This window comes from Takifugu rubripes, chromosome 1 (genome assembly GCF_901000725.2).
Source record: "Takifugu rubripes chromosome 1, fTakRub1.2, whole genome shotgun sequence".
Taxonomy (NCBI): Eukaryota; Metazoa; Chordata; class Actinopteri; order Tetraodontiformes; family Tetraodontidae; genus Takifugu; species Takifugu rubripes.
In genome coordinates, this window is record NC_042285.1 from 15,344,401 (window position 1) to 15,371,695 (window position 27,295).

At 42.1% G+C, this 27,295-nt stretch overlaps 1 protein-coding gene across 2 annotated transcripts; it reads left to right on the plus strand.

Moving 5' to 3' along the window:
• Positions 1 to 27,279, plus strand: fgf14 (fibroblast growth factor 14). Of its 2 annotated transcripts, XM_029844547.1 has the most exons (6): positions 1 to 658; positions 764 to 1,188; positions 5,458 to 5,568; positions 6,406 to 6,509; positions 23,862 to 24,060; positions 24,291 to 27,279. In XM_029844547.1, the coding sequence occupies exons 2-6, from the start codon at positions 996 to 998 to the stop codon at positions 24,431 to 24,433; spliced, it is 750 nt and encodes a 249-aa protein (XP_029700407.1). In that variant the 5' UTR covers positions 1 to 658; positions 764 to 995; the 3' UTR covers positions 24,434 to 27,279. The 2 variants fall into 2 exon arrangements, with proteins under 2 accessions (XP_029700407.1, XP_029700400.1); XM_029844540.1 differs by having other exon boundaries at positions 1 to 1,188.
• The last annotated feature ends 16 nt before the right edge of the window (positions 27,280 to 27,295 follow it).

Consider the following 27,295-nt stretch of genomic DNA (forward strand, 5'->3'; position numbering starts at 1 on the left):
GGACTTGTTGATGGGGAGGATTTGATCCGGACGAAGCCAGCCAGCGCCGCTTCAGTTCTGCTCTTTCTTTGGCGCTTTTACGCGCTTATCGCCAAACGCACCCATCTCCTGAGAGCTGATTTGAATTCAAACACGCATGTGTGCCGCTTGCTTCACAGTCTGGACGTTATCTCGAAATTGTTCCGATATCATTTTCAGTTCAGCGCAACCATTTGGCTTGCTATTGTGTGAACGGTGAAAACGTTTGTTTTCGGACACTTTGTCGCGGTTTGAATGGCAAGTTTGTGGCAAATTTGCTCCCTGTGTCTTTGAACGCATCATTACAAATTGTGAAACTGTTGCTTGTCGCGTACTCCTTCTGCAAACTTGGCAGTTTCGGTTCGGTCCGGCTGGGCTGAGTGCTGCCTTCGGGTGATAACCTTCGTGGGAGGCGTCTTGGTTTCGCCTGATCACTGGCGGCGCGCATGTTCTGGCGTCTCCAAACCTCGCGCAAACGCGGTTCTCGTAGAGCAACCTCATCTGGCAGAAGGCGGAGAGAACGTAGGGTGAAGGGGAGGAAAAGTGTGGGCGAATGTTGTGAGGACGTCGCAGCCGGTCTTGGACAGTTGAGGAGCCGCGCAACGTGTTACAGACAGTGAACAAAACCATCCCGGTGCAGGTATGAAACATGCGTCTGCGTGAGTTTGGCATAGTTCATCAAGAGGTTATTGCTGCATGTATGGAATTACGCATGCACTGATTCATTTTTCCCATCATGTCCAAGAATTTTTCCGCGTGATGATGACAGCTGCTCTGACATGACAGTTATCATGTAGTGCTTGGACAAACGGAAACAAAACCAGCGTTCAGATATACCCGCACGTATGTTGAAAATTGACATCGGGAAGCACTCAGCCGCCACCATGGGACTGTGACAGGAGCTTCGAGAGGCGGCTGTTTGCGTAGTCTGTGCTCGGTGCGCAGGCTGGACCTGGGCAGTTGTGACATTTTGAGCCATGGCTGCTGCTATCGCGAGTGGGCTGATCAGACAGAAGAGACAAGCACGGGAGCAGCATTTAGACCGACCCTCGACCAACCGACGGAGGAAGAGCCCCAATAAAAACAAGGGGCTCTGCAATGGGAACCTGGTCGACATCTTCTCTAAAGTGCGCATCTTCGGCCTCAGGAAGCGGAGACTACGGAGACAAGGTCTGGGAACTTCACTGTGCGGGGTGTTTCTGTTGCCGTGATGAGTTATACGTTTGATGTAGACTGTGCATACATTTACTTAACAGCGTATGGACCCAATTAGGCCCACTCTCTTCACATTTACAAACATTTAAACGATAAAGTCACGTATTCACTTTTCCAATTGCGCATTCATGCGTCAAGGTTCAAACGAAGTTGTTTTGAGTTTCATATTTGGCAGTCAAAAATGTCTGAATTTACGTGCCATCTCAAGTAGCTGATGCCTATACGTGAACACCGGTTAGGAGTTTAGTATAATTTATTTGCTGTAAATTGGCAGTATATGGCCGTTAAAAAGCACCGTCAACGATCATTTCCCGCTGGGCTCAGGGCCAACTGCCGTGATCGTTATGTGTCAGAAAATAAAATGAGTCATTTAAGCAAAGGAACGTGAAGCGGCTGCGTGTTCCTTATGGAGTCATCAGGTATCAAACCTGTTGCAGCCAGACAAACCATCAATTCTACCGATTCAATGCATTATGCATGATTTCATAGAACATTTACGCTAAAAATAAAAGCGATTACGGTAGCTCGGACTCTCTTGGCCAATTTCTGAGGTTTGAGCTCAAAAACACTTATCAGAAATGTCTCTGCTGAATTGATTAAATGACTGATCTAACATCTAAGCACTAGCACCAATGTCGGCACATCAGGATGTATCAGAACCATTTGAACAGATAACCTCCTCTGACCTGCTTTTTGGGGTTCTGTGCGTGCGTATCTTAACATATGGATATGTTTTATGCATTTTACCCAGTTTTTTCCCCATATAATTGTCTTTTCCTCCCCATCACCTTGAAACTGATCGGTGTCCTTTCTTGTCTGTGTATGGCTCCCCACGGCCAGACAGGTGACACTGTCATTTGTTCAGGAAAATGGTCTCTCCTCACGATATAAAAGGACACATTTTGTTCTGTCTAGATTTGAGCATCCAAGACATTATCTGCCAAGAAAACAGCTGATGGTGTTACTTAAATGGCCTCTACACCTCTACAGCAGATAGGTTAGAGGCTAAGATCCTCCCTGAATCTTAGAATAAACAGTCACAAATACAAGCAGGGCTGAAAAGGACAAAGCAGTAGTGGAATGGTGTTTATTTAGGGCAGTGATCAAGGCAATCTTGTGCTGTCTGTGAGGGCTCCTGGGAATACACTTCATCAATTTTAAACCTCACATGTGTATTTGGGGGAACTTGGGGTAGTGGAGGTTGCACGCACCAACATCAGCCTCCCCATCCCCTCCACACATGCTTTTGTGCTTGTCTCTTGTTCACTGTATTGTCACAAGAGCGCATGGTGCAGGAGCACTTGTTTGCATGCTTAGTTTAATAATAGCCTCTGGAAAGACTATTTTTTTTGTGTAAAATTGAATGCATCGCTGATTGCGAGTGTTGTGATAACAGACAGACAGGCAGAAGCGCACGCAGACACCCTCCCTGCCCCAGCAGACACTGGCTTTCCCTGTGACAGCTGAGCCTGTGGAGCAGCTTCCAAACCATGCTGCCCATAATTATGCGTGGAAGCCACATTCAGATTCCCTCCGAGATCTCTGAGGATATGGGAGAGGAGCCGTCAGGATGATAGTCGCGTCCAGTAGATCACCTAAGTATTCTTTTGATTGGAACTGAAATGATCTTTTCTTAATGGACTTTAATCACTTTCAATGAATAGAAAAAAAAATAGAAATTTTTAGCAATGCTTACGCCGATAGAGGGATAGATCTTCCAGTGGTTCTACTGAAGCACATTCCCATGATACTGTTTGGGATCGAGCCCACAGGCGAGGGCTCAGCCACCAAACACAACAAACCTTCCGGAACACATCAGTTTGTCAGATGTGGAGCTCATGATTTCTAAAGGGATTAAAGATGAAATCCTATTAGACTCAAAGCCCAACAAGTCGGCTAGGGCAGCATCCAGGCAGGACCTGTCCATAATCTCATTGGTCTGGCTCTGATTATCTGATCAGGGCTCTGATTATCTGATCAGATTTGATCTATAGATCATCAGATCATGTTACACAGATCACACCGAGAGATTAGCCCTTGTGACCCAGAAGGGCGTTTAGGACGGATGTTTCCCTTCCAGCCTGCGTGTTGACAGGAGTTAACACTGTGTCATCAGTCAGCCGGCAGAGCTGCCTGCCGTCACTGATTAGTTGTTGGGATGATGTCATAAATATTGTGGAGATAAGAAAAGCCCTTTTCTTCTTGAGCTTGGAAAAGCCCTTCACTCATATTCCAGAACTTTCAAAGTGGGTCAGACAGGGCAGCACTGACAACAGTTGCAGCGGAGAGTGTGTCCCCCTACGCATAATTACACAGACGGAATGTGACATGACGGAAAAGATGACAAGGAGGGACTGAAGAATGCAGGGGGAGAGGGAAGAGCAAACAAACAAATGAAACCGCTCTTTGACAGCTCCTTTCATACACAGGCAGGATTTTCCACGGAGCTGCAGGATATGAGGTGCCACGGGCCCGATGCTTGTTTTTTTTCCAATCAAAGCCCCCACTGGTATTCAAACCCCATCTTGGACACCACTGAAATTCCTGAATTTAAGGCATGTTCAGCCAGATGAATCAGATTAAATGTCGACTACATTGAAACGGTCTAACACATTTTTCCAGTCGTTGTCGGCTGTTGAAGATTGACTTATTCTAACAGCAGTTTTGGAATTCTGGAATTCAAAGCACGACAGAAGAGCTTAGATCCATAGAGAGACAAAGAGTCAATAGTAAGAAAACAAATGCAGCCTTTCTCCAGTGAATATATCCTAACATCGATTTCATTGGCACATATTATTAAGCCATTAATGGATTTTGTAGGTTAGCCACCTTTGTGTGGTGGCCACAGTTGCTCAAGGAGGGTAGAGTGATTAAGACACTATAGCTTGCGCCTTGTAATAGCTGGATATGAGAAAATTAGTTAGCAAATCTGACACATTTGTTTTATATAATAAAAGAGGCCATGGCAGGAACGTTTATGGTGACCACCTGAACCATGTTGTTATTTCCACCACATGCAATGTTAAATTACAAAGAGTCCCTTTAGGTTAAATGGAATTTAGCAGATTGTAGGATTATGTCCTGATAACAACCATATTAAACTATATTAACTATAGTTCAGTGAAGCAATATAATTTCCTCATTATACATGTATAAAAAGCAGTGTCACCCATGCACACCTGCAGTATTAAAGGGAAAGAAGGGCAGCTTTCAATTTACCAGCCTTCTTTTAAGTTTGTATTTCTGTGAACTAGAGTAAAGTAGTGTAAAGAATAATCCAGCTCAGTTTGTGACTGAGTCACTGGGCGAGGTTCTGCCTCATCCACCTTTTCTTTTACTGCTGAATGCCATGGCAGCGGCAGTGCACAGGCACACAGACAGGAGACAATTTCTCCCCTTTTCAGGCAACAGGCAAAGATCTCAGAGCTGCCTAATGTCATCACCCAGCACAAGCACTTGCGAAGGCACTTCCCAGAGCTGTACACAAAGAGAAAGTCCACCAACGCCTCCAGCGAGACCTCTTGAGTTCTCCTCAGTGGCCGCCTTCACTCCTTCCCTCGCTCCTCTTCCTCTCACACACAGTTGCAGGGTGGGCGAGGCTCAGGTGAAGCTAATCCTGCACCTCCTCAGGGTGTTCTCTGCCTCTCTGCATTGCTAATGTTGATGGGAGATAAAGCTGCCCCACAGAAACACACCCTACACGTAGATGAACAGTGATGTTCTTCTGTATGCAGCTCAGAAGGGAAGCACACAGGCTTAGAAATATCACCCATTTGCTGCTTTTGTTGTTTTTAGTTACTCTTTCCTTTCGTTCACAATTTTGTGCAGGTTTACATAGCTGTGCAACACTTAATAATGGGAAATATGGCTTCTGGTGGAGTGTTGCTGGGCGGTTTAAGAATAACAGTGATATATTTACAGTAGATATAAACGAATTCCCCTGTTGGGTCATCTGGAAAGGACGGAGCACGGAAACTTTAATCTTACACACCAAGGACCCAGAGAGGGTGCTGTTGGGTTCATTATGGGAGGGACACCCACCCATTCATTCTGTGGCCTATAATTGGGTGTTACCAGCCACTGTTTCTCTGCCCTGTCTGCAGAGCAATGATTTGTTCTTAAAGTCATGTAAAAAAAGACTTTGCCGGTGAGAGGGTGTCGTGTATATATCGTATATGTTAACTGGTATTACCTTTGTTCTCTCTCTTCTTTTCCTTTCTGCAGATCCCCAGCTCAAGGGTATAGTGACCAGGTTATATTGCAGGCAGGGATACTACTTGCAAATGAACCCCGATGGCTCTCTTGATGGGACCAAGGATGACAGCAGCAATTCCTGTGAGTACCTTGATGCCGTCTCATGGCCTTTGAGGGATGTCTAGAAAGATCTGATGAGTTATCAACACAGGACACAGCGGTGTTTTATACATCGAGTTTGGATTCGTTGCAAAGTCCCTTAATTTGCAGGTAGATGCATAAACAAAATCATTGACCTTGAGTGTCAGCCGTCGTTAACCTCCAGGCCTCCTCCCTCATTTCTCCGTCTCTCGAGGTAATTTGTCTGCAAATTTGCCAGCAGCAAAAAGATCAAACAGCCTTTTGCTCTCGGAGGGAAAGTGGATGAGGAAACAGTGGGCTTGACTGGGAGAAAGGGACTGGAAGTAGCACTGCTGCTGTTGTGCTCCAGGCCAGACGTGCCCGTTCGTTCCTGTGCTCGGTACTAACACTGTTCTGTTCTGTGTTCTTCCGTTAGCATGAGCACATCTAGAACATCTCATCTGCCTTGGCAGATAGGACATTTTAAAATTCTAAAAAGCCATAAATGAGAGGCACTAAGCCTTTTGATAATTGTTCCCTAAAGGGTTTGTTGAAGTGAAGTTTTTTAAATTTGGCCAATACGACAAAGGTTTTATGTGCCAGAGTCGACGACTGACCTGCCAAAACAGCAAAACATTTCGGAAAACTAACACACACAAAGTTTCTGGGGAACTTTTGGTTTTCACGTAGGTGATATTAAGAGGGAATTTCCCATCATGCCACACGTGAGCCAGCAAAACGGATTATCCAGTAAATAGGTGTAATAAAAAAATCACATTTTTTTCAGTGTGCTAATAGCACGTGTGTGTATGTTGCTGATGTGTGGTGCTATTTTTATGATGTTTGTTTACTTTTCAGCTTTGTTCAACCTTATTCCTGTGGGTCTCCGAGTTGTTGCCATTCAGTCTGTGAAGACGGGTTTATACATTGCCATGAATGGGGAGGGCCATCTGTACACTTCAGTAAGTGATTCTATTCTATTCTATTCTATTCTATTCTATTGCTGTGTGTGTTCTTGTACTTGCTATGTATTGAATACCACACTATGTATTCGACTTGTAAAGCGAAGACAACTTCAAAGGCCCGTTTGAGGGTTAAAACATGGTTTTAAGGTTTAGATTAAAATTGGGTTTAGGTTAGGATTAGGATTAGTATTAGAGTTAGAGTTAGGAGGTGTGTTGGAGTGGTGAGGGTTAAGTGAAGAAGTCTTCATAAAGATAGATGTACAAGGATGTGTGTGTGTGTGTGTGTGTGTGTGTGTGTGTGTGTGTGTGTGTGTGTGTGTGTGTGTGTGTGCGCCTTCTGTGTGCATGCACAATAACCCTTAATAAATTAGATGGCATCTATAGATGTCACCATAGCATATGAGTGGATCTGTTCTCCTGGCAGATATGGTCCTGTTCCCACCACAGAATTCTGAACAGAGCTGAAAATACTGGTGTGTGACTGGATAATTGTGTTTTGCTGAAGGTTATGGATCCCATTAAGCAGAAATTTGTGCATACAGCTTTGCTTTTATCTGGTTAAATTTCCATTCTGGGTGGGTGGGTGGGGGGCACATTAAATGACATCCAGAGGAAGACACATTTTGTGGTGTCACATGGGAGCTGCTTTCATGCCGTTACAGAGAATATTAGCAAATGTCGGTCTTGTTCTACCAAAACAAATGAGATGCCCTGTACTGGCAAATACATACTGTAACATATGCTTATTGTGTCCCACAACCTGCACCGTTTTAGCATGGGCGTGTTAAGGAAACTATTCATTTTGACTTTGTGTTCAAGTGCTTTTTTCATTGGCATCAAATAAAAATGCCTCAGCTGGCCAAACAACCAGGGGTGTGGTAAAACCTCATCCTGCACAAATAGCGCTTCTCTCACTGTTCCCTCCTCTCCCAATCAATCAGGAGGAGGTCCGATGGGACCCGTGCTTGTCTCGTAGACAGGAGGATCCATCAGAATCTCTGTTCCCTTGATCCCACATGGTCCTCATCTTCAGAGTACTCAACAGGAATTATCACCTTAGTTTCCTTTCATTACCACACGCACACATTTAAAGGCTCCACTTATCAATTCTGCTGTTTTGGCTAAATTCACTTTGTTTCACTTAAACCACAAAATAAAATGGAGTTTCACCTTAAATCCTTTGAATTAACAGTGGTTGTTGTTATTTACGGCATGTGAATAATGCACTACACGGTATAATTGGTGAGTAGATTCAAAATGCATTGTGTCTGTGGACTTTGATCCCAGGAGAATGCTTTACAAATGTCCAGCATTCATTAATGGAACTAAACGTAACAGAATAAATTTAATGAATATAATCTCTACAAACCTTTCCCAGAAATGGAACATGGGACTTTGACTAAACTACGTCACAGATCAGTGTTAATGATTTTTTAAGAGAGGGCCAGTAGCAGAAATAGCTGATAAGTCTTAAAAAGAGACCTAATAAAAATGTTCAAAAGCAGTTTTGCCAGTATATTAGGAATATTTTAGCCCATTGTGTATTTTTGAAAACCCACACCCTGGCCCAGATCTACTATATAAATACAGACATGCACTGTTTTTTAATTGTGATATCAGTTATCAACGAGTCATGAATAACACAATTACAGCTTATGGATGACTTAACAATAAAACACATTTGAATGAAGATTTCCATTGGCATCATCTAATGTGACTTTTGACATTTTCCAAGAGCAGAAGCAGATCACTTAGACTGAATATCCTAACAATTATCTATCTAAAATAATCATAAATAAGTTGTTCTTGGGTTTTGATGGGTGCGTTGGCATTTTTTGAGCAGTTATTATGTTGAATACTTCAGAAAACTTTTACCGTGTTTTGTTTATTATTATTATTATTATTATTATTATTATTATTATGATGATGATGATGATGATGATGATGATGATGATGATGATGATTAGCGATGCTGTTAGATGTTTATGCTAAAGCTCAGTCAGGGTGATATGCTCCTTCACTCTAGTCTGACAAGCTCCATTTGCAGCCTGCTTCGGTGCTAATGGAAGTGATCAGACCTCAGCTATACAGCCACCCACTCAGAGGTCTTTCTTTGCTCCTTAGAGTGTGAATTATTCTGCTAATGACAGCATTGTGAGATGTTTCTCCTCTCCCCCTCCTCCTCGCAGCCTTTTCGAACTCTCCTGTAAACAAAGCAGAGCTCTTACTTCCATTATTACAACCTTTATAAACAGAACTCTGGCAAGCTTCCTCCTCTAACTATTGAAGACATATTCAAAAAATACTTTGAAGATTTTTAGTTGTGCAGAAAATGTTTGGAAGCAACACAATAAAGCGACAACACATTGTAATTGCAGAAAAGTCTATTTCAGTATGGCCTGCTAAGATTGTGTTCAGGGTCCACCGGGTTATAATTCCTAGATTATTATACAGTGCAGGCTTTAAATAAGATACATCCATTGCTTTCAGACTTTAAATGGATGAGCTGAATCAAAGGAGAGCCCCCTATCGCAGGAAATAGATGGAAAGACCCATTCAGGGCCTTTGGTGGTGCATCATAATCCATTGTGTGGGGCTTTCGAGGCACAGCACATCAAGTGACAGCGATCGTATCAAAGTGACTACACAGAATGGCTGAAAAGGAGACACCAGAGAACAGAGGAGAGTTCAATCATTTCACCCTTTTAGCCAGCAAATCAACTCTCCATTCTTTCCTCCTGCAGGCTGCACCTTTAGTGTCATAATACCCAGTTAGAGGTTAGCTGAGAGGACTCTGGGCTTCACAGATAACTCTAATATGGTCTCATAGATAAAACTATTTAAAGCTAACTTGAACTCATTTGTTGTGGACTGTAACACTGTACTAAAGGCAACACTGGAAGCTAGTGTCTCCTTTATTTACATGATAAAATGGTGCCAAACAATGCAACCATTTTGCCAATCCCTGAATGTCAACACAGTCTGCTATCGTTCAAGTGCAAAGCCCGAGTATTTTCATGGATGGCTGGCATTCCCCAGAGCGAGCTGTCATCCCCTCACTTAAATGGAGTCTCTTTTTGCCAGCTGTCTGTATCGGGAGCGTGCACGTGTTAGTGCTACCTTTTCATGGATGCCAAATTGACTTACCACCTCACATGAGCGATCTGTTTTAGAAAGGAACTCCCTGAGATGCAGTTCAGTTCAGCTGCAGGCACTCGTTCATCTCATCAGCAGGGAAATGTACGAATGGCAAAAGCTGATGAGGTTTCACGTTTGAAAATGTTCCGCCATCGCAGATGTGTATGAGCAAGAGAAGACGTGCACTGTAAAGAATGACACTGGTGTGGTCTAGTCTGTCTGCTTCACCAGTGAGCATCAAATGATAGTACACCTTTTTCATTTAAATATAGGCCTGTTTAGGAGTTTAGGCCCCGAAGTCATCTCACAAACGGTGCAGAACATATTCTATAAATGTGACGGGGCATATGGTGGGGATAAATAAAAACACGAGAGAACGGCCTTGACACCGCATGTAGAATACAAAAGTGTGAGTGTGGGTATGAACGGTGAGAGGAAAACAGACGTGTGCAAATGTGCATTAGCCGTGTTAGCTATACACAGCAGCTATGGATGAACGTGGCGCTGTCATTACCTCGTCGCCGTGGTGGCCATAAAAGCGGGAAAAACAGGGGCGGCATTAATGAACAACAAGGCTGAGCTGATACTTGGTGCCAACAGTCACTCAGAGCAGCCGTTCGACTTTCTAATAGCTTCATGTTCTTGGTCGGTTATGAACCTGAAGAAAACAGCCGCAACATCAACAACAAAAAAACAGCTACGTCTTTCTCTGTTTCTGATATTTCCCCATTTTATTTAAGGCAAACAGCAGCTGATGGTGAGGGGACATGCATGACTGTATGAGGAGGATCATTGACGTGATTCCAGTGCTGCCTTATTAATGTTTTAATTGGTATTATTGATTGTGTCTCCTGACTTTTAACAATCAGGGCTAAGTTAAAGGGACCACATTTAAGTCATACTTTTCCAATATCTTCACAGTCTTACAAATAAATTTTCAATCTATCCATTCACATATACTATACCTGCACATACACATGCATATATTGTATAGCAATATATGGTGTCGTAATAGTGGACACATAAATGCGTGCACTGTGACACTGAAGCAACAACAGTGTGTATTGTATTGAGAATGTGAAATATTATCTTGATTTGTTAAAAATGTTGAGGTTGGTCTGTCATACAGGGTCTGGTGCTTTGTTTCCTCCTGTTGTTTGCTGAGTCACTTATATATTCGGGAAAACTTTAGAAAAGCATTGGTTTTCCCCTTTCATCACAAACATTGAATAGTACATTTTATTCTTTGATGTTGCCACCCTATTTAGCCAAAAAATAAAGTCATGTTTATCTTTCAGTCATCTATCACCTCTCTGTTAATTACCATTCATTTCTAATTAGGATGAAATGAGTTGCTGGAGCCTATATCCAGTGGATGAGAGGCAGACAGGTCACCAGTCCATCACTGATCAGATTCACCCTTCACTCATACACTCCAAGGCCAAATTAGACTTGAATTAGCCTAATGTGAACATTTGTGGAGTGAAGCACAACCTCTTTACTATGTAGCAACTGTGCTAACTACTGCAATAATATGCTTTTATTGCCTTTTTATTCCTTTATTTACATTTTAACTGCGAAAAAACCCCAATGTGCACAGAAACAACAGATGGAAATCCATTCTGGTTTTGATAGACTCATTCATACACAGTCACTCATGCAGCTGGATCATATAAATTCTGAAAAAAACTGCCATTGTCTCTTAACTATCCTACATATCATATGGATTATGCAAGGATGTATACAGGCAGTATAATGCACCCAGATGGTGCAAATAATATTATACATATTAATGATCCAGCTGTTACTTTTGTTACTTCTGCTCTAGTTTGCTGTGGTTATTTCAGTTCTGTATAGCTGCACAGATACAGATAAAAAACATTGCCATGCTAGGCACAAACCTTGGAATTCCATTTATCAGATCTTCCATTTTTAGTTGTATCTCCACATAAGCATGCTTCAGCTTTATGGTGTTTTCTCTCCACATTTGGGCCGTCTTTCTCCAGGGCCATCAGCCAACAACTGATCAATCAGTCAATCTCCCTAATACATCCTTACATCTTTATTAAAATGGAGTCGCTGGGAACATGCAAGATAAACATGCAACATGCAAGCAAAACCAAAAGGGTGCCTTAAAGACAAGACAGGTGAATTGCATCTCAAAAATAAATAAATAGATAAACAAATAACCAAAAGAAAACCCACTGCTGTGCTGATGGCACAGGAGGAAATGCAGACGCGTTCAAGTTCAAAGTCCTTGTAAAGGTAAATTTTCTCTGCCTGTGGTCATGGTCTGAGATTCACAAGAGCACTTTCATGCAAAATGTAGGTTTAACAATTCCAATTTAAAGTGGCAAATTTAATGAAATTGTACTGTTTTTTAAGCTTAGAATTACAAATTCACACATTCTGATAAAGCAAAGCCAACAACGTGGATGGATGGATGGATGGATGGATGGATGGATGGATGGATGGATGGATGGATGGATGGATGGATGGATGGATGGATGGATGGATGGATGGATGGATGGATGGATGGATGGATGGATTCTACAACCATGAGTTTTTTGTAAATGAAGCAGTAGGTTAATGTAAACACATTATGCGGTCTATTAAAAAGATAATGTATAAATCTAACATAAATGTATATTTATGCTTGAAAGCCTTCTCCTGACTTGTCATATTTTCTTGCATGTTTATATTCAAACAAGTCCGATATTTATCACTCCTGCCATTATTGGTATTCCCTCTTGAGAGAAAGACCAACAGTAAAACTGTTGAAGGAATATCACCACATATTCCATAAATTGCAATAACAGCTTGTTTTATTAGGCCTGCGGTTCCTTTCAGAAACTTGTGCTTTTAATAACATGGGTTCAGCCTTTAGATTAATACATCATTTGCTTAAACATGATGCTCACATTTTTGATTTTGAGATGAGTCTCAACCGCTAATCAATTGATTGTCATAAAATTGAGTTCAGGCCGAGTGCTAATTAGCAGATGCTCTAATGATGCAATTAGTGCCACTGCTGCTTATCAATATTCAAGGTTTTCAGTGCTGAACGCACAGCTGTTGTCATACCTGAGGCTGAATGGAGCACAAGCCTGGATAAATACTTGTGAATTTGATGGACTTTGAACACTCAGAAGCAGATTTCACTGAGCCCTTTTAAAATTTTTAGAGGGCTTCTGATGTGCCTGCAGCAGCTGTAAAAACTCCACTGATATTTGTGAAATGCTCTGTTTAGCATGAATGAATAATACATACAGAGAGGTCCCTGCTTTGTGCTAATTTATCATCATGATGCGAATCCCACACGGTTGTAGTTCATTCAAGTTTGTTTTTTTCCTGCATAAGTGAGTGGGTTGGATAGCTACAGTCCTTCTCTTTATCAGAATTCACCTTCCTTTGCCTTCTCCCACATTTTTCTAAGCATCACCGCTGGAGTTGTTAAAATCAATACATCGCAGCTCTAACAGGCAGGCTCTAAATCAGGAAAAAAACACTCTCCCCAATCTGCGCTGACATTCCCTACGTGTGTCCTGTGACTCTCCTCACTCACTAGCAGAGCTTCAGAAGTGCAGAAAAGTGTGCACGCGATCCTGGAAATGTTGTGCGATAGTGTCACAAAGAAGGGACAGAAATATTTAATCCTGCCTTTAACTTAAACCTTTGTGTCCTAAATATGATAAATAATATGTTCTGTTTGGATATAGTCTTTTTAGGTTGTACTGGACATGTTCACACTGTACACCACAGCCTGCAGTGCAGAAGCCAGCAGGTCAGATGGAGTTATTGTATTATCCACCCACTTCCTGCCAAAAATCCTATTCATACAAGAAACATGGGCATTCCCACAGGAAAAACAACCTTAAGGCCCTCAAGTAAAAATACCAGGTCTTTCAGCAACACATTTTCCTTTGCAGACTCTCCAGAAATATGGAATACACAGCTCTTCTTAACAATGCCAAAAATAATAATACATTTAGAGGAAAGATATATTTGAATGGATTAACTCATTAAATACTGGCACAGTCTCTGTTACTGGGATATCTTGTTTCTCAGTGCTTCTAATGATGAGAAGAATTGTGTTTGTGGAACTGTTGTGTGCCTCAGGACAGACAGTTTAAAAGTTAAATTCCCTTAAAAACAAGATTTTTATTTTCAACTGAGCCTTTATTGTTTGTGCCCACGCATCAGAGAGAACTCTGAGATACTCCTGAAGCTGGTTTGTGTTTGTTGAAAATGTTGCAGAAGAACCAAAAACATAGATCAAGAAAATAGATCTTTCTGCAGGCGTTTTTTGCAAAAACTAAAAAGAGCAAGAAAAAAGTTCAAAAGTGATGTTTTGTTTTCAGCCCTGTGATTATTGTGTTACGGTCCTAAACTACCTGGCCCAAGTGGAACTACCAACCAAAAGTGAAGAGTTATGGAGAGGGAGTGAAGAGGGATATAAACAGGAAAAAAGGAGAGTGGAGGTGAGACGAGATTGGAGCAGAACGATAAGTGCTGTTCGGAGAGCAGGTGCACTCGGAAGAGCTGTATCTCAGAGGAGCTTTTTGAAGGAAGTGAGGGTTGTCCCTGCTTTGACGATGCTCTAGAGGTCGTTCCACCGTTAGGAAACAAGATAAAAAAATTGTCTGGATTGCCGTGCCTGCACAGGCAGCTCTGCCAGATGACGCTAACGTGCGGAACGCTGTGGACCAGGGGTAGATGGGCTGGAACACAATTGTTCAAGTAAGAGGGAGCAGTTCCAGCAAGACCTCTGGAGGTCAGCACAAGTGACTTGAAGTTAACGCAGGCAGCTACAGGTAGGAGGTGGAGCGTGATCAGCACTGGGGTGGTGCAGGCCTGCTTCGTTTGGTTGAAGACCAGCGGAAATCTGGACCACCTGAAGCGGCTTCACCGCACACAACAGCAGACGTTCTTCACACAAAACAGCAATGTCCTTGCAGTGGTCGATGCAGGAGATCACCATGGCTTGTCCCAGCAGCTGCGTGGCATGCTGGGTAAGGAACAGATTGAATTTTTTTAGATGCTGAAAAAGGCAACATTTCAGGACCCGGAGACTGAGGATACATGTTCAGGAAAAAAACAGTAGATCATTAATCAACACTCTTGACTCCAAGAGTTGGCATCGTGTATATGGTCCTGCATCCATGAGGATATGATAAGAGACAGTCTAAGAACTTGTCCAAGACTGAAGGTTAATCTGGGGGAAATGATAGGTACAGCTGTGTGTCATCTGCATAGCAGTGGTATGAAAAACAATGCTAGCAATGATTGGCCCAACGAGGTTTTGTAAGTGGCATCAAATCATGCTGTTAAATGTTGCTGATAAGTGAAGAAAATTAAGAACTGAAGAGTGAGCAGAGGCTCAGGCCATTTAAAAAAAAATGTTGTCAACACAGAAAATAGGGTTTTTTCCGTGGATTGGCCGTCCAAACCAGATTGGGTCTGGTCGTGAAGGAGGTTCCCTGACTGGAACCCGTTAGATCAATCTCTTAGTTTACTTCAGGTGTATGCTGTAACCTAAATGCCAATCATCACTCCAGTCATAAAAATTCATTTATTACAAACAAATGTTGCACATTCAGTGCATTCCAATACACATTGGACTAAGATAAGATCGTAAAAGGAGTCGCTGGTGCCCTTTTTCCAGATCAAAGATGTCATTGAAGAGCAAAGCTATTTGGGTTGATGTCACATTTTCTCCCGATAAGGGCGGACTGTTTGGGAATCCACCACTCATGCACAGACATGTTGACTGATTTCACTTCTACAGACAACAGCGAGAACTTTAAGCCCAATATCAGACAATTTTATTTGGCAAATGCTATATTGCTTATTTGTAAATTTGGCTTCATAAATTTTTCAGACTGACTTGTTCTGGCTTGAGGTGAATCACTTGTGCTCTTTCACACAGCAGTTATAGACTGGTTCATCTTTATTTATATTTCATCCGATACAGTCCAGATTGGCTGTGACCACCCAAGCAACAGCCAAAGTGACAGGAAAGAACCGTGGGCAGGATCAGATCATTGGGGCTGGAGGTAACTCTACATGTACGGAATCGGATGGACAAACATAGAGAGAGAAAGAAAGAAAGAGTAGAAGTGGGTGTAATGCTGTGCTTATGCACTGCTCAGTTGTATAGATTTCACACGGGGCTGCAGCCTCTGCCAATGAATGATATCATCTCACTCATTTTTTTCTAATCATCCTCAATGACCCCTGACATTCTCCTAAGAAAGACAGACAGATGCTGTCAACTGGCTTGATCTGTGGATTTAAACGGCGCATTAAACATTATAGGATAAGCGGATGTGGTCCTCTGACATAATTCCATTCACACGGAAATGCTCAGGATAATTACTGCGGTAATCGAGCAACATCTGTTTAATAACAGGGTAAAATGTCGGTACGACATCACATTAACTAACACATTTCTGAAAGTTTCTTTTTTTGTTCAATCTTCACATTAATACTCCTGTGAGACTTTGGTCCATTCCCACTCAACACAGGACCTCTACCAGAACTTTCACCTTTTAATGAACCTTTTAATGAACCTTTTAATGGTATCACATCACAGGAAGATGATCTTTTTACAGCCCAGCCTTTATCAAAAGTAGGAGACAGTTGTAAGTAGTACAACCCAGTCTGCAGCAGCATTTACTTCTGAATTTCCCCTCTAGCTTTCTGGAAAACAGGTCCACATGCTAGATCTTACTTATGTAGAGGCTGATCGATGGTTCCTGAGCAGAACGTGTACATTGATACATTCACTGTCACTGTGAAAAGCAGAAAAATAAGTTTTATTATTGACTCTCAGGTATAGTGTAGGTGGTGTTCCCTTACACTCAAAAGAGCTGTAGAGACAAGAATAAGTTTACTTCCTCTTTTTTATCAAGAAAATTAAAACTAAGAAACTAATATGGAGGCTGTTTACAACACAAACAGCATGGAAACACAGTCATACCAACACATACCTTTAGACACCACTTCAGTTTTCTTCCAAAATATTTATTTTTATGTGTGAATTTGAAATATTACACTGTTAGAATTTCAGAAAAGGGGGGTTTGAACTCAGGTCATTTTTTTAAAAAATTTTCACTATTGAGGAAACAGAACTAGACAATGTGCTGAATAGAATTATTTGCCTGAAAGAGCAATTAAGTTATATGATGAATGGTGGCCAAAATGAAAAAAAGAGAAGAAAAGATGTCTATTGCTGTAAAACACAAAATTTTGTGTTTTACATGACAATAGCTCAACAAGTAAGAGAACCACAAGCAAATTGTACAACAAAAGCAGAGAAAGATAACAAAAGGGTGACATTTTACAAAAATGCTGTCTGTTTAATGGCCATAATATTTACGTTCATGGCTCTGGCTTTTCCCAAGGGTAGCAACACGATACGGGATGGTGAATGTATATGTGGTGTGTAATCCTCCAAAGTTATTTTACGCTCACATTTCTGTCTGCAGCCTTGTAAATGTAGGCTGTGGCTGCAGCCAAACTGCACACATCTCCCCCTGTCTGGATTTGATAACTAGACAGGCTTCCTAAAGCACGCGCCGTTGACGTGACTCGTATACATATGAGAGTGGTTCAGAATTGTGAATGCAGCTCAGGTATCTGGAGGTTGACCTTTTTCTGCAGATTAATAGATTTTGTGCTGGCAGAATTAATAAACAATTTCTTGAGCAGTCATTCTACATATTAATACATGCACCTTATTCTTGTTTAAACACTCTCCCACCTTCTTTTAAAAAAAAGCCTTGTTTTTTAAGCCTTGTTAGGCTTTTCAAGCTGCAGTTTGTTTTTCTTTGCAGAGAATTGCACAGGCCGGTTGTTGGATGCTGTTTGGGGCCAGTCCCACCAGCTCCGGGGCTAGTGTGGGTAGCTGCAGGGTCAGCAGTACCAGATGTACTCATACCCTACACCAATGCATCTTTCGGGTGGGCATACGTGGATGTCTCCTCGCACACCCCTCTAGCTGCCCTTAAACAGGTGTTTGCCTGGAACCATTTTCTTTCTTCGAATCCACAGGCATTAGCTTTCCTTCTCAGCCACCACTCTCAGCTCCTACAACAGAGGTGCCTGATGAAGCCCCAATACCTAAACTCCACAGGGGATAACCTGACTTACCAGCCTGCCTCTTGGCACTCCACCGCTAGCTCGATATACTTGAGGTGTTTCCTCTCCTAGGCCTCTCTCATGCCCTCTTCAGAGGGGATGGGAAGCTAAATCAAGACAACTGATCTCTCCACTGGTGACCATATGACAACCTCTAGTTGAAGAGTAGTTGTTATTATCTCTCTCTGGGGAACACCAGCTGTCTTCTGAGGTCAGTGAGCATTTGTTGGTCCTTGCCTGGTTTGAAAATGGTGATCTTCAGTACAGATATGTTACACATTTTGTCTGTGCTTGACACATGCAGCTGAAACTGACCTTGCTGTTTCTTGGATGCTTTTTGCTGCCACCCTGCATCTCTCCAGCTTGGCTAGCTTGGCTAGTTCTTCAGTATTATGCCACCCAAAGAAACCCTAGGCTAGCACCACCTTACAGTCTGACAGAGTGTGCCTTGGTTGTGCCACACAGTGGACAGCCAAGCTAACTCCCAGACCTCTGGGGTACTGGGGGCAAGAGAGTCTGTTGTAGATTGCCCTGAGCAAGAATATTCGTTTTTTTTCTGTGGCACCAGCAAATGTGTTTGCTTCCATGCTCTTTGGTTGGGTTGGGCCACAGCCTGTATGTGGACATTTCCCTGTACCTACCATTTATGACCTGCAGACAATGCACCTTATTCTGTTTGCACCTGAGATGGATGGATTTTTAAAGGGATGGGACAGCATAGTCCAACCAACAGGCCTGCTTTTCTGAAACGCAGCCGGGCAATCCCATCTCCTTCCTGATTTAGCTGTTGTCTAGACTGTCCATCCTGCTCACTTCTGATATGGGGCCCTTTCAGATCTTAAGTAGTCACATCACACATTGGTATATGTTTTCCTTGTAGCACCCCAACTTTTGCTTCCCTCTCTCAGTGGTGGGAGCCTCTGTCTTGAAGGTAGCTTGATACCTTCCGACAACCTTCCTGGCCTTTGGGACTTTGAATGCTGTCACAAAGATGAGGGAGATGGCACATCCCATGGTGATTCCATGCTCCAGCTATTCCCATCCACTCATGCAGCTTTCCAGAAGGATGCAAATTTGCAGGTTGTTAATGTATCTTCAATGATGGTCTTAACTCTCATTGCCTGCTTGATTTATTCCCAAATTATGGAGCTGCATCTGGAGAAGCCAGGGATTCCAGTTTTCTGTCAGCTGTGTCAATGTAATCATTTCCCACGAGGAACTTGATCATTGTCCTTTCAGGTGTCAAGCTTACCACTCTTCTTCTTGTCCAGGAACTACCTTGCATGTCTGAATGGATTGCAAAAGAAACCTCTTCTCTCATTCTATCTTTTTATCCTCCTCCTGATCCTGTCCACTCTGTGCAGCCTAATGAGCTTTTGCCTGAGCTTGTGTCACAGCTCTGTAAGGCCAGGTTTAGGTAATACTCTCAGGCAATTACAGCCTCTCTTTGCACTCTTCAAACATGATCTTGCCTAATATGTTGAGTTTCTTTCATCTAGTCCTTGCAGTACCACCTCCAACAGTTGAGTCAGCTCCCACTCAACTCCTCTCCCTGATGCATGTATGGATGGATGTCATTTTGTCCCATCTAAATATACATTTCTGAAGAATTTTCTCATCGGGATTAACCATTGCATTCATTACGATTAGTTCCATCCGAATCTGCCCGTCATCCACCTCGCCTCTTAAGCGGTGATTTTTCTTTTATATTGCTTTGTAGTTGTTGACAGGACCCTTCTTGGGGTCGGCATGTCGCCAGTGGGATGGGTAACTAGCCACCCCCTCCTGGAGCAGTCTTTTCCACTGTCAGGTGGTCTTTTCCAGTGTTCCACCAGGCTTTCCTGGCTGTCATCTGCTCTTTCACAGGAGTGACTGGTTGCCCAGACTGTTCAGACCATTGCACAGGTCAGGTTTTGGATCTGGCTTCAGCATTCTAGCCCGTCGCACCTCCTCCGGCGCCAATGTGGGCAACTGCATGGAGACAAAGAATAATGATTCTTTCTTGAAAAGCCGTCTAAATTGCTTTAGTTTGTTCTGTGCAAAACCCATTTCATGTTAGATTCTATTTGTTTGCTTCTTTGTTCATCCTTTGATAATTCAACAGGAAGAAATACAATGCCTGAATAAAACATTAAGTAAGCATCCACTTGTCCTGTCTCTTCAACCCACGCCCCATATTTATTTAAGCATCTTTCCCATGCACCCTTTCAGGACTGTTCCTTCTTTCCCCTTTATTTCTGTCAATGTCTCTTTGCTTTGCCGACTGAGGCTTATTATGTAGGGTTGAATGGTTCTTACTCATCACACTGTCTGTGTCCAAGGTCAGCAATGTCCTTCAGTCTCAGAGCAGCCAGCCACTGATGGGGAGCGCCAGGCAGAGGAAATTGAGTGGGAAGAAAATGAACCCTTCTGATGCCTTGAAAATGATTCGATTTTCCACTGTTGTGAAAGTGTTTGTGGCGTCTGTATCTCTGCATCCTTTTTCCTTTTTATGGCTGTTATTTATTATTTGGTGAAATTTTGCAAATATGTAGAGGAATTGTCTTTTTGAATTTAAACTGAAATAAATCTAGAAGAGGGCAATCTCAAGAACAAGAATTTTTGGGCAGGTGAGACACCCTCAATAATAACTCAGTCTATTTAGAATAGACTATTCCTTGGGGATACCAAACCAGAATGTTTTGTACAGAGAACTGACAGTGATAACCACTCCACCACCATGCTGCTTTGCAGATAAATTGTCCAGCACATTTATCCCTTGATTGAGTTTGAATCCAAAATACTGTGATGTAAGTATCTGTAATCTAGAAAACTGCCCCTGTCCGCCTCTGAAATTATACTTTGCACTAGCTGTTGAAGAAAATCACACTCAATTACCTAGATTGTAGCCTAGTACATCTGTTCAGTGAGCTGTTCAATATCAAACGAGACTGATGGCATAGGTTGTAATGAACACATGCTCGGACTTGCACATGTAACATGTTGCTCTTTATGTGGTTGCAGTCACAGTTTCAGAGTGATTTATTTGAAAAACTTTTTCTGACATATGGCTGAAGCAATATTGATCAGCCCAAAATGACTAACAAGCCAGTGGAGCAATTTAAAGGAAGACCCTGTTGTTCACATTTGACAGTTTGTAGCTTAATCAATTAGCCACTGCTCTTCAGTTATAACTGCCAGAATTACTGCATTTTTTAAAGCTTTGAAGGATGTTCAACAAACAAACCTCCACTTGTTTTGACTCTAAAGAAATACACTGTTCTGGTTGTGTTTATTCTGTTGCTGTGTGAAGGCGTTTGATTAGCCACAATTATGGCCTTGGCAGCTGCCTGTGTGATTACTTTGACTCGGGTTGTTTTTGCATATGCACTTTGTGTAATCAGGGCTGGCGTTGACTGGATTGGCATAAAAATGTTGGCTAATTACGGCAGCTATTCAGCTTTCCTCCCTCCAACACTGCCCACCTGATGAGGAAAAGGTAGAACTAATTACCAAATTGAAGTAACTGAGGAACCATGAAGGTAAAAGTGTTTGCCCTCTAATCGGCTCTGCGACAGAGTCTGCTTCAGCATGGAGGTGCGTGCCCAGACATCATGTCAGAGAATGAAAAGTTATTTGGTCTCTCATGAAGCAAAGAAAACATTGGTTCAGTGTTGTCAAGCAGGGATTTCTCAATATGCGTATACGCTGCAACAGTGTGTATGATACAATTTTTTTTTTATATCTATCTTGACTTTGATTAGTTTTAAAGATAGTTTACATGGGTGTCACGTACGTTTGTATAAAACATAAAAATCTGGCTACTTCTGATTAAAAACTACGCGATCTAGGCTATTCCACACACATCCTATATAAACCACCCATTTTAGCTAAGATGATCAGAACTAGACTTTGCATGCTCTAAGCTAGGTCATAAAACAGCAACAACAATAATAATAATAGTGCTGTATTGTTACAATCAGTCTGGATATTAATATAAACATGTATATTCATTATTTTTCAATAGCTCAGTCCCAGTTTTACTGCAGCTTAGGCATCACATCACAACACCACTACCTCTGCATGAGCTGCTAAAAAACAGTATGAAACATAACAGAGTTGACACAAAGTGAGCAATAGAAGAGAGATTCCTGTGCATTATCCAGATGAACTGCTGCAGTACGGACTATGGGATGCACACAATCTGCTATAACTGTATAAAATAATATTTTATTCAATTATTATTACCATACGATATAGCTTGAAACTTGGAGTGATTGGTTTAGCCTGTGTGTATCTCTGTTATTGGTTTATGGTGAACACAATCATCAAAAATCCATCAGTTTGCATGTATTAGAGGTAAGACAGACCTCTGAGTGCCTCTGCTAACGACTGACACTCGCTGTAATTAGACGAGGTTTTCAATTTTGTGTGCTGATACTGTTATGCGTCAAAATTTGTGTTCTCCATTTGGAATTGCCCCATGAGTGCTCAATCAAAGACAGGCAGCTGGATTCTTTGTAGGATCATTCAGGTTATCCCAGCAGTCTCCCCGTTGTCAGCTGAATGTTGTGTGGAGGATAAGCTGCGGTACTCTGAAAGGCTTATTACACCATAATTGCAACATGAAGTGTGCCTCGTTCAGACCTCAGCGTCACAGCACAGTTGTAATTAAATTAATCACCAAGTGCACCATGCTACATATGGACAGGACACATGGCCAGACCATGACATAGGATTCTAAATAGATCCTCTACATGGGTAAAAGGTGTTCACACCAAATATTTCTTAAAGCCCAGCTTCCTCAGTTACCCAGGAAACCACTAGGTTTCTTGTCTTGGCACCACTAGTAGAATGGTGATGTGATGCAATCTGGTCAGTAGTGACATCATATCTAGATAATCAGATTGGAGGGTCTATGATTGATAATTATGATGCTATCATCCAGATATACAGGAAGCATTAACCTTCATTCTCAGCTCCAGCTAGTGACACTCTGGATATCTGGGTCTTCCATTAATGGAAGCCTAATGCCAAAACCCAACAAGAACACTAACATGTTCTGCAGTGTGACTTAAGTAGCTTAACCCAGCAACTTTGCACACAGACATGATTTTTGCTTAGAAAATATTTGAATATTTTGGTATGAGCCCATATATACATATTTATAATCTCCAATTTGGAAGTAACAAAGTTATTGTCATTATTTTTAAACCCATGATTCAGAACTGGTGGTAGATTCTTTGAGCTGATATGAGAAGTCATAGCCGATGTTGAAAACCTTTCATTGTGGTGATTCTGTTTTGATTAAACACCCCCGTCAACTACCTTTATTTTTAGCCTGGTCAAACAGACACGGTGGAAATGTTTCTTATTACCCTGCTGGCCAGAGATGAATTGGTGGCAGCAGTGGGGAGAGACGCAGCGCTCCTGTGTTCATTTGTCTTTGCCAGAGTGAGGTGCAGAGCATGGAGAAGTCACTTGATTAGTTCCATCATTATTCACACACAGTTCATAAGGCAGTCGAAGACAAATGGCAACAGAGAGCACTGTCCTGGGACGAATTGGCATTTCTGTGTATTATTAACAAGACATTAGTGGCTAAAATAACGTATAGACGTGTGAGTGCTGTACAAAGCTTATTGCCAAACAAAATATCAGATGGCTTTTTTACGAACATGAGATAATTGGCTGAGCCTTAAGTCAGAGGGGAAGGTTAAGGCCAACGAGAAAATGAGAGCTGTATTTTACTGAGGATGGTCATTAGGCTTAATTAGCATTGAATTAGACGTGTCTGTGGTGAGAGTGCAGCACTCAAGCATCCTTTTCACTGGATGAAGTCCAGTTCGGCTGCACATGCCGTAACGTTATTCTCTTTGGTGTGAGTGTGGAATAAAGGTGGCATTTATCGTGGTGACCTCCACTAAAGTTACAGTATAAATTATGAATCTGACAGCTGTTTCACGCTTATATAATATGGACCATGAATTATTAATTCAAGCCCACTGGAATATCCTTCTTGTGCGATATTCAAATGAAGTCTCCTATTTATTTTGGCTGACGTTGTGGTGCTTGTGTGTGTCGCTGCAGGAACTCTTTACAGCGGAGTGCAAGTTCAAAGAGTCTGTGTTTGAGAACTACTACGTGATCTACTCGTCCATGTTGTACAGACAACAGGAATCGGGAAGAGCTTGGTTCCTAGGGCTCAATAAAGAGGGTCAAGCCATGAAGGGGAACCGGGTCAAAAAAACTAAACCAGCTGCTCACTTCCTGCCTAAGCCATTAGAAGGTGAGTCTTTGGGGTTTTCTCATTATAAAACGATCCAGCTGCAGTCAGCTAACCTTCTGGTTTACCCAGTAGTCACTGTGGAAATGATTTATTCAAGTAAATTAATATATGAGGTGCCCTTTTCCTCCGTGCCTGTTTTGTGGAAATGTGTTAATATTCTTGAGCCAACGGCAGGAGCAGGCCTTTTTCAGCGTTTTACCTCTTTTGTTCTTGACCGTCTGCTTTTCCAGTCGCCATGTACAGAGAGCCCTCGCTGCACGACATTGGAGAGACAGTACCCAAGACGTCTGCGCCGCCCAGTAAAAGCACAAGTGAGCCCGCAGTCATGAATGGAGGTAAACCTGTCAGCAAGCCCGACAAACCCGCCACATAGCCACACCTGACCGGTGCCCAGCGCGTTTCCCCTCCTCTTCCTCGGCCTCATCCTCTCATTCTCCAGCTGTCTGCGCATGGACTGATGGAATCTGAGGCAGCTGACTGACCGCAGCACAGGAGGGAAGAGAACCTTCGAACATGGAATGCCTTCCAATTCCTCAGAGACTGAGAGAATTCCTGTGAATAGCACGTGTTTCACAGCCACACTTGAGGTGGCGTTTTGCTTGTTGATGGTTCATCCAAGAAACCTTTCCCCTCTATGTAATGCCCTGTTGCAGCAGAGTCTGTGTAACCTTCAGATCTATTTTCTATACCACAGTTCACCAGCTATGTTCTGGGATAGAGACTGTATAGATAGAGTAAATATTTGGACGGTTGTCCTCTATTTTTTACAAGTATCTCCCCCTTCCCCTCTTTCTAACTGTATTCACACTTTTCTCTTTGTCAAGTTACTTAGAAAAGGTTTTGCAAGGACGCCGAGCGATTTTCTATAAAACCCGTTCACGCACACGTGGCATTAAAAACACCAAACACATGCATATGTTACTCCAGTGGTTCCTCTTGCCTACGACATGCACACATTCATACAAAACATGGGTGGGGAAAAATCAGCCATGTTGATTTTACAGCTCATATAAACACACCCCAGATTGGCGGATAGGTCCTGCCATCACAGATGATGAAGTGCTAATTAGCGCCACCGCAATCAATGGAAGGAGTTCTCCCCACACATACGGACACACGTTTGTAAACAGATGTGTGTGTGGGTGGGAGAGCGCTGTATAGTGTATGCATATCACTCAGTCCCGCCAGTGGCTCAGACCGCCTTCTCTGGTAAATAGAAAACCTGAAGTCTATTTTTCTTTACTCTTCTTTTAGAGCATGGGCTCTAGGAATATCTCTAGGCCTTGTAGGCCTCCGTCCCTCACTCACTGGCTTGCGAGATAAAACGTGTGGCTTTGACCCAGATGATCTATACCTGCAGCAATGGTCTCCGTGGTAGGGCAGCCTTTCACTTTCAGCCGTGGCTGAAAACCAATGAGGAACATCATTTTTATTGGCTGTAGTCCTGTTTGGTGAGCATGAGCAAGGTTAACATTGTGTTCTCTGTTTGTGCAGCATTGTGCAAGAGACAGCTTTATTGTAATCACTGTACAACATTTCAGGAAAGGAAATACTAAAAAGTTATTATTATTATTATTATTATTATTATTATTATTATTATTATTATTATTATTATTATTATTATTATATTTCCTAGCTTCTAGCATGCAGAGTCCAGTTCTGATCATCTTGGCTGATCATGTGCCTGTTTGGACCTTGATTACTGGCATGCTGAAACAGGTTCCCAGTCTCCACTGGACCAAAGGTGCCTCACCCACATAACGCATCTACAATATGTAGAGTACAAGTAGCATCGTCCATGATCAAAAGAAAGGTAACCTAATTTTTTTTTTAAAAAGAAACCTCACCGACCCCATTGAGACGTGTCCATTGAAAACGTACCAAAGTCTGTTGCATCCCACAAACAGAAACTCAAATTCTGATCCATTTTTCACTGTGATACCGTTTTTTCTGAGACCCCTGGACTGATGTCATGTTTTTTGAAGACAAATATATACCTTCAATTAATAACATGCATGTGTTTTGTATAAGGATAACCAGATAACCAGGTATGGGCGTCATTCTTTGGTTGCGTAAGCTGAGGGGAGTCGGAGTTGAATGGGCATGTTGTTGGTTCCAGCACACTCACAATGGATCTGAAGTGACTCACAGCACTTTCTGTTGAGCATTTTCATCACAACTCTCAGCAATTCCTTAAATTTGTTCTAGACAGCGCACTTAAGATCAGGTTTGTCTCGCTTTAACTATACTTTTCAAGTAGTTTATTTTAAGGTAAAATTTAGAATGTAGAAGTAGTTGCATTGTTCTGCTAAATCACATTGAAAAAAAGTGAGTTTATTTATTTTGAGATAACACATGGCCATTTTTGTCCTGCACATTAAAGAGCATGAGTTAGAAGTTGATGTGTCTATGAATAAAACTGCTGCCGATGCTCTACACGGGGGGATGCGGGTTGAAAAGCACTGTTGCTGCGTTCAAGGCTGTTGTTCTGTCCTCGTCGCTGCCACTCACTCTCCATCCCTTCACCGTCCACCTGCTGAAGTCCAGCTGAAATGGCTCTTGACTTATATTTGTTGACGACTGGTGTGTAAATGTACATCTTAGTCCGGATGTATTTTCTTTTGTATTTTTCTCAAATTTGGTTTTGGTTTGCTGCTTTTGTTCTCAGCCCTTTCTGTTCTTGTACCTGGTCCCATCTGTTGCATGGGAAGAGGATGGCATTGATGAACTGCATGTAGTAGGCTATGTCTATCAAGAACTGTTCGTATGTACCGCTAATTTTACATACATATATGCAATGAGTTTGTCTACACTATACAGTTTGTGTTTGTTGTACACACAGATACAACATAGAAAATATTTATATAAAGGTGTACTGTAATGTCGGTAACATACTTAATGCAATATAGTGTGCAATATATTATTGCACCTGTCATTTTGGATGGGGAAACGAAAACAGAGGGATTAGCTCATTTACGCATGAAAAAGGCCAAAGTAGATTTTAAATTTTCTTTCCCCGGTCCGTCCTCTTTTCTTGTGGGGACTGAGCTTTCTACAGTGACATGTAGATCAAGCATGCCACGACAGAAATACGTATGCCCGCTTTTTTGTTTCCACTATGTTGAATTTATCATGTATATGAGCTGAGTCTGAAATGTCAATCACGTATACCTTTAATGGCGTGTGGGTTGTCAATGCAGAGTGTTTGGTTTGGTTTCCAGGTGAAGAATATAGG

What these genes read in the sequence shown, in the direction of transcription:
- fgf14 (XM_029844540.1), top strand. Translation starts at nt 996, where the DNA reads ATGGCTGCTGCTATCGCGAGTGGGCTGATCAGACAGAAGAGACAAGCA. An exon ending in GCGGAGACTACGGAGACAAG is followed by an intron (nt 1,189 to 5,457) that starts GTCTGGGAACTT and finishes TCCTTTCTGCAG; the next exon opens with ATCCCCAGCTCAAGGGTATA. An exon ending in GGATGACAGCAGCAATTCCT is followed by an intron (nt 5,569 to 6,405) that starts GTGAGTACCTTG and finishes TTTACTTTTCAG; the next exon opens with CTTTGTTCAACCTTATTCCT.